General features: G+C 46.8%; 1 protein-coding gene across 6 annotated transcripts in view; it reads left to right on the top strand.

Moving 5' to 3' along the window:
• The window catches only part of URB2 (URB2 ribosome biogenesis homolog), a 112,813-nt gene that overhangs the window by 474 nt on the left and 104,234 nt on the right, over positions 1-8,105 (top strand). For all 6 annotated transcript variants that reach the window (XM_028481723.2, XM_028481724.2, XM_055081311.1 and 3 more), the window contains exons 2-4: positions 1,249-1,387; positions 2,789-2,965; positions 4,690-8,008. In XM_028481723.2, the coding sequence (XP_028337524.1) occupies positions 1,262-1,387; positions 2,789-2,965; positions 4,690-8,008 (3,622 nt within the window). In that variant the 5' untranslated portion in view covers positions 1,249-1,261. The remainder of the gene's footprint in view (positions 1-1,248; positions 1,388-2,788; positions 2,966-4,689; positions 8,009-8,105) is intronic.

Here is an 8,105-nt window from a genome sequence, read left to right on the forward strand (position 1 = left end):
CGGGTGTATGGGGCGTCGTTGTAGCCAGTCTGCAGATACTTTTAAAGTACTTGTAGCTGTCGCGATGGCTGTATAACATTGAATTTAGAAGTTAAATTAGTAGCTGTTGAATGGATATTGGACGTTTTGACAAAGAGGAAGACTGACAGTATTTGACTGTTCTGGCCTCTATAATAGAATGAAGGGTATCGTGCTGAACCTTTCATCCGATGTTCTCTCATTCCCTGTAAAGATCCCTATTGAGAATTGGCTCTGAAGGTAGGTCTGTAGGATTTCAGACCCCTTAGATTTAAAAAATCCAGAGATCCAGTTCTCAGGATAGCAAATTGTTTTGGTTTGACAGTATTTAAACTGGAATCACGGGGCTGCGATCTTTTCTCGGTATTTCATTGGTCCTATTTTGTTGTTATTTACGATAATTTTATTTCAGTATTAAGTATCATGAAAAACTTTCACCCTTGAGGAACTGATTTGTTTACTTTTATGTAATGGAAATGACTTAACCTGATATGTTCTCTCCTTTTTACTATGGCTTTTAGGAAACTCAAAGCTGCATTTACCTCAGTTTTATAGCATTGTAGGTGGTTGGTATGTTTGTGTTCCTTCTTTATTCATAATTGTATTTTTCCAGCGTTAACTGTAACTATATTCTGTAGAGTCTTAGAAGCGCTGTCTGTTGGTAAGTTTATGAAGTTACTGTTGCAGCTGAAAATACATTCTTTCCGTTGGGACTGGGTTTATACTATATTTCTTTTGTACTTGGAGAAATGTTACTATTTCCAAATACTGCTTATTTATCTTTTTAAACTGTTCAGTGGGGTGGGTCCTAGTATATACTCTATAGTATGTATTAGAATATTTTTGCAGACACAACTCTTTCCATCTAAAACCATGTGTGAACGAATCTTTTCACAAGTAATTTGAACACTTTGGGTTTTGTTCCGCTGAACTCCCACGCACTGACCTCTGAGGATGTGATGTTTGATCACAGCAGGAATACTTGTACGTGTGTGTGTAATCCATCTTCTGTTTGAATTTCCTCCAAAAAATTCATGGACTGAATCATCTTATGTATAAACTTCTGCCTAACAGTGTTTAATTCATCAGAAAAATATCTTTAAAGGAGTATAAGTTATGTAGACAATAAGGTACATAGTGTTCATTTTCTGATGCTATTAAGTTTGACCTTAATCTTCTGGTCCTTTATATTAAAAAAATATAAATTTTTTCCATTGCTTTAAATTGTAGGTAAAGCGCAGCAATGGCTGCCGTTTATTCTGGCATTTCTCTAAAACTTAAAAGCAAGACAACTTCCTGGGAAGATAAACTAAAACTAGCTCACTTTGCTTGGATTTCCCATCAGTGTGTTCTTCCAAATAAAGAACAAGTAAGTTGAATGTGAAAGTTACATTTCTACAACCTAAACTAATGATCACTTATGTAAATTGCATATTGACATTTAGTTAAAATTTAAAAAGATTAGAGAAAAGGTTGGGGAAGGAAACATGGTTAGAAAGTTAAAAGTCCTATCAGTGAGAAAAAGTAAGTAGTTAGGTGTTGCGTTAACAGAGTTTTTCTGTTACAAAACCTCAGCATTTCGTTTATGTTTGGAAACATCTCTTATATTCCGAATTAAGTATGTGCATCCGTGAGCAAATTAGGATTTAGGTTACAGAAGTTAAGTTCTGAGTCTGTTGGCAGCTTCATTTGTTTGTAAATCCTAAATGATGCTCAGTAAGCAATTCTTGTTGGTGCTTTTGTTAAACGTCTTTGGAACTTGATGAATCTGAAGGCTAGAAGTAGAGAAGCTTTAGCATTTGTAATAAACTGAGGGGAAATAGATTAGAAACCGATAGATTAGAAACAGATTAGGAACCAAGAAAGACATAGCTCTTTGTTAACATTTCTCAAGCTTATCTGACTAAGAAAAACAGTTAATACAATGGAGACACCAGGATGATGAGCTCATGCAGTTAGATACTCATTTGCTAGTATTAAGCAGCACAAAATGTGTCAGGTGGATTACAGCCATTGAAATGGAGGTCCAGTATGTAGAGTACTAGCAGAGCTAGTAGTTTGTAAATCTGGCTGTACCTGAGAATCATTTTGGCTGCTTGACCTGGCAACTGTGGCAGGCAATTTCATCAAGGTTTCCACTACCCTTCTCCGGAGAGAGTTTTTTCCTTTCAGCATTTGTCACTGTTCATGCTGTTATTGACAGTTCTGGTGTCCTGAGCTGAAGCCTCACCACCTTTCCTTGTGTTTATGAATAAGGAAACATGTCACAATAATGGAAACTGTTTATGTCCAGCCCTCCTTTTAAGCACTTGTGAATCATTTCATAGAAGACTCTCTGTCTTCTGAACAGGGTAAATAGGTTTAGGGATGAAGCTGCAGTTAACTCAGGAAGCCAGGACACAAACCCTGGTCTTCTGACTCTGCATTTTTGCTTTTGTGTGTCATTCCTTTTGTAGCCATTCTGAGCAATTGTTGTTGTGCTTTTAACTTTTAAAACTTAGAAGCAATTAGTTAGAAGAAACTGTTTCTCTTGAAACTTTTTATTGGCCTCAGATGAGGGCACACTTAATTTTTTTGATTGATTCTTTAATAATAAATATTTTAAGACACCAAAATGTAATATAATGTTACCAAAGGTAAGTTTTAAAGGAGAGTTTTTTCCCCCCTAGCAATTGTTTTTGCTTATGCGTGTGATGTCCCTATAAATGTCCAGTGTCTTTCTTCCTTGGTAAAGAAATTCGTTTATTTTTAAAGTATATTCCAAATTCAGGTATTACTTGATTGGGCACGACAGTCATTGGTTGCGTTTTATAAGAAAAAACTTGAACTGAAGGAAGATATTGTTGAAAGGCTTTGGATCTATATGGATAACATTCTACATAGCAGAAAATTGCAGAATCTCCTCAAGAATGGAAAGACAATTAACCTTCAGATTTCCCTTGTCAAGGTAATTAACAGTTTCCTGTGTTATCCTATAAGTGTTGCATGTATCTGTATTGATTTCCTGTTAATGCTGGAGGCTTATTTGTCTTACGGTTAATTATATGAAGATACAGAAAATATCAAAGTAGGGGAGGAGAAAGAAATAATATTTTTAAAGTTATAATAATGACTGCTATTTATTGAATGCACATTGTATGCTCTGCACCATGCTAAGCACTTTATATTATGAAAAGCTTAGAACTTTTTTGTAAAGTGGTTAATTACCTTTTTAGTTGGAAAAGGTAGCCGGCAAATGATGCTGCTTTATGACTTTTTTTTTTCACCTCTGCTGGACTGGAGGGAGGTCAAAGGCCAAAATCTGGATGAGAATTTCCTCAAAGGTTTTTGACTCAGTGATTTTGAAGTCTCAGGCCGGGATTATGAACTTCCCTGTCAATACCGAGTATTTTGAAATACTGTGAGAATAGCTGGTGACAATAAAAAGCACGAATAACGAGCACTGAGCATGGGCCAGGTAACCTGCCCAAAGTCACACAGCAAGCGAGTGGCAGAGCTGGGGTTTGACCTCCATCTGTCTGATGGCAAAGCCTGCGCTCTGCGCTGCAGCCTCACCCACATGAGCGTGTGGGCAGGAGGAGAAAAGCAGTAGAGGCTGGGACAGAAGAATTAAATGGTTGATGCCTGGTGGTTCATAGGCTTTAGTGGTTCTTGAACTTATGCTCTAAATTGTGTCACTTTTTAAAATGATAGACCAGTGGTCACCAGAGTGGGTTATTCTGAATGGTTCTTTGGGAATGTGGGAAGAAAATCTTACATCTCTATGTGTTTTTTAAAAAGTCACTTTAATTTCTATGTATGCTTTATAATTATATATGATACTAGTACTATAGTGCATACATATAACTTATAACCTTATCAGGTGTAAGTGTGGAAAAAGTTGTGTAATCAGAAAAATTTGGAGATCACTGTAGTAAGTGTGCTGGCATTTAAGTATGTGATATCTTTGTTTCAGCTTTTCCAGAGCCAGCAGTTACTCGGATGGAGATAAACACACCTGTGTCCTTGGGCTACTGCTAACTTAACACCTAGGATAAATTTGATTCTCAGATGCCGTAAGGCTGGGAGCAAGTCACTTAGCCTATAAGTGAACTTTGGAACCTGTCTGGCCCTCATAATTTCTGGTGTTTGTGAATTTCAGAATTTTGGAAGCAATAGACTGTGGGTTTGCTGTATATTAAGTAGTAACTGGCAGCATTTACTTTCCTCTTTTAAGAATGCCTTTTGCTTTGGCTTTTAAAATACAAACAGTATGACTGATTATAAAAATGTGTTTTGGACCACAGGATCATAACCCAAGGCCACTGTCCATCTACCTGTAGCATCTAAGTTGAATTATAGGTTTAGGATCTAAGAAAAAGTGAAATCTTTGGAGTTTAAGCCTTATAAAAAACTCTGCTCTTTAAAAACGGACAGCAAATTTACAGAGACACTGAGCTCCTTCCCAAGTTTATACTGGTAGGAGATGGATGTGTGTAGGAGTTAAGACAGGTCCTCTGCCTTCCTTTGGTGTGCTAAGGAAATGCTAAGTTCATTTAGATGTGCGAATCTGGGCATTTCTTTCTCATTCAGATGAGGGCAAGGAGTGAGTTCACTGATTGTGTTGTATTTTTTGTGTGTACGTGTGGGTTTAGGGGCAGTGATGAGTTTTCTTTCTTTCTTAATGCTCAGATCATCAATGAGAGAATGGCCGAGTTCGCTCTCTTGGGATCTCAGAGGAGCATCTGTGTTGTGCTGAGCTGCTGCCAGGGTATCCTCTCGACACCCGCCCTTGCTGTCATCTACACGGCCAGGCAGGAGCTGACGGTCGACCTGCTGAGCCAGCTGTGCTGGTTGGCTTGTAGGCAGCCGGGAGCCGTGATGCCCCAGTTGTTCGAGGTTCTTCACCTGACCCTAGGCCTTTACCTCTCGATTCAGCGGCAGCAGGTCAACCCGAGACGTGCCTTTGGGGAGGTGACCACACACTTGCTCCAGCCCTGCCTGGTCCTGAGACACTTACTCTTGGCAGGCACGTGGACCCAGGCTGGCCAGAGCCAGCTGCGGCCGGCGCTAGGCCGGGACATTAGGAGTCAGATTGAGGCCGTGCTTCGAGGTGGAGCTTTTCAGGCCGAGCTGCTCCCTTCCTACAAAGAGGAGCTCTTGGACCAGCAGCAAGGTGACACGAAGATGGGGGCCATGAAGAATCTCCTAGCGCCCCTGGGCACCGTGATGGCCAGGCTGGTGGATGCCGGCTACTGTGAACCGTCCCTTCAGGCTGCTGTGGTGGCCAACTCTGTGGCCTTGCTGTACAAGCTCTTTGTAGATTCTTACCTCAAGGAGGAGACCCGGCTGCTCTGCTTCAAGGTGCTCCCTCGGCTGTTTGGTTGCTTAAGGATTTCCCGCCTGCAGGAGAAGCAAGCCCTGTCTGCGTCTGATTGGACCATGGAACTCCTGGCCTTGGAACAGCTGCTAAATTCAGTGGCCAGTAGTACTATCTACAACACTGCCGCTGACCGGATTCGGCACGGGGAGACTCAGTTCCACTTCTACCGCCGTCTGGCCGAGATGCTGCTGAACCATCCACAGGCCCCCGTGCCAGCCTGGTTCCGCTGCCTCAAGGTTTTGCTGTCTCTGAATCATTTGATTCTGGAGCCAGACCTGGATGACCTGTTGGCTTCAGCTTGGATCGATGCCGAAGTCACAGAGTCGCGGACCCAGAAAGCCCAGGAGGCGCTGATCCACACGCTCTTCCAGACGTTCGCCAAGCTCCGGCAGGTACCCCAGCTGTTCAGGGAGGTGCTGGGGGTGATCTGTCGCCCCGCGGCCGAGGCACTCAGGCTGCCCGTGCTGTCTGCAGGCCCCGCTGCTGTGCTCCGCGAGTGCCTCCTGGATCTGCCCCCGGGCCAGGTCCTGGACGCCTGGGCCCTCATGCTGGACAGTTTCCAGTCTCTGGTCCTGCCTGATTTGCGGGGTGACATGGACATGGCCCTGAAGTCCCTCTCACTGAGCTCGCTGCTGCACTGCGTCATGGTCCATGCGCGGAGCCTGGATGGCGACTCGCCCCTGCCCGTGGTCAGACGCACGCGGCGCACCATGGACGAGATGCTGCGGGGCCTCGTGAAGCCCCTGCTGGACCTCCTCTGCAAACCCTGGCCCTTGGTGCCCGAGCCCTGGCGACAGAGGGTCGGTGACTCTGCGCTCCTGCTCGCCCACGCGTGGGCCCAGGTGGACACCGTGCTGGGCTTGAGCTGCGACCCATATCGCTCTGAGCCCGGGTCCCTCGCAGGCACCACCCCGGAGCCCTCGAGCCTCCCTCCGCTGCTCCCGGGCGTGGAGGCCAAGCGCTGGAAGGAGATAGAGGAGTTTACGGCTCAGTCCGACTCCCTCGGCAGGTACTGCTTGGAGCAGCTCCACCTGCAGAGAATGAAAAACACCTTGCTGCAAACTAGTGTCCGGTCTGAAGAAGCCCTCCTCGCTCTGAGGCGTGATGCCGCCTACATCCTGGGCTCCGGGAGAGCGAGCTTGACCCGGGGGACGACGGCTTCCTGGGACGGCCAGGTGGGGACAGTGAGTGCGCTCACCTACCCCATCGCCCACTGGCACTTGGTCGTGTCCAATCTCACGATTTTAACAGCCTATCTTTGTCCAGACGACCTGCGGTACCTGGCCGGTGTCCTGCTGAGAACTTTGCCAACGAGCAAAGCCCAGGAAGCCTCAGCGGAGGAGGAGCCAGACATCACACTTGAAAAACTATCGAAGGCCGTCCTTCACAGCCCTCTCCTCCCCGAAATGCAGTCCCTCCACTCTGCGTTTTTACTGTGCGTGACCGCAAGCTGTGCTGGCATCCTGGGTGCCGGCGCCCACAGGGGCCCTGCTCTTCTCCGCCAGCAGCTGCCCTGGCTCTTTGAAGGGGATTATGTGGTCGTGGCTCACTGGGAAAGCAGATTTCCAAAGGTCGGATCTGAAGGAGCAGAGCCAAGAGGAGAAATTGCCCAGAACTTACTCTCCTTGGCCAGGGGTGACTTCTCCGTTCAGCTGGAGGGAGAGCAGCTGGAGAGCATTCTTCAGCTTTTGGAGGTTCTTTCTGCTCTGCAGCTGGACAGCCTCCTGCCCCCCTATCACATGCATTGTTTTCTCCTGTTGCTGTCCGTGGCCATCACCGTGCTGGGCAGCTCTTGCCCCTCTGCGCTGACTCTCAGGTTTTTGATGACGTGCTACCGGCTTCTTGGTTACCTGCAGAGAGGGCAGAGCGCCCAGTCGGTGCTCAGGGTCATGTACGTTAGCGACATCTTTGAGATCACGCTGACCTCCTTGTTCAAAGCCAGTAGGAGGTTTCTTGTGGACGCAGATGACCCCTCTTGGCTGGAATTCCTCCAGGTGGTGGGGACGTTCTTAGAACAGCCGCTGCAGATGCTCCTCCAGAGGAAGCTCAGCCCGGGGCTCAATTTTGGGAAAATCCTCGCATTCCTCTCGAGGTCCCAGCTGTGCCCTGAAGCAACTTCAGGCAGCCGGTCGGAAGACCAGACACCTCTGGGCCAGCAGCTCCTTCTGGTGTCTTTGACCAAGCTGTGCCAAGCGCTGGGGCCTTTAGTCAAGGAGCAAAAGCAGCATGAGGTCCTGGAAGCGCCGCGTGAGCTGCTGCAGGCGGCCGTGCTGCAGGCGGGGGCCGTGCTGCAGCTCTGTGCCGCCCGCGGGGCCCCGCACCGCTGCCTCCTGCCCCCCGTCCTCTCGTCGGTCGCCTCGCTCTTGGAGGCCGATGTGGCCCTGTGCTCCGGGCCCAGCGGGACGGAGGTTCCCGGAGGGGCGGACCACGTGCTGCTGCCCCATGCCACCCTCTACCAGACTGTCTACTCTCAGATCCTGTCGGAGTTGCCGGCTCTAGCAGGAGACACCCCCTCTCTCCAGGCAGCTGTGCAGTTTCTGACTCTGTTCTTTTTAGCCCCAGAACTGCACCCCCAGAAGGAGTCTGTGTTTACCTCGGTGTTTGAATCTGTGAGAAAAGTCCTTGCAGGTGAGACGTTTTCTCTTGAGCTAGTTCGGTACTGTAGAGCTTTTTTTTTTTTTTTTTTTTTTTTTTTTTTTTTTTTTGTGGTACGCAGGCCTCTCAC

Source organism: Physeter macrocephalus, chromosome 20 (genome assembly GCF_002837175.3).
Source record: "Physeter macrocephalus isolate SW-GA chromosome 20, ASM283717v5, whole genome shotgun sequence".
Lineage (NCBI taxonomy): Eukaryota > Metazoa > Chordata > Mammalia > Artiodactyla > Physeteridae > Physeter > Physeter macrocephalus.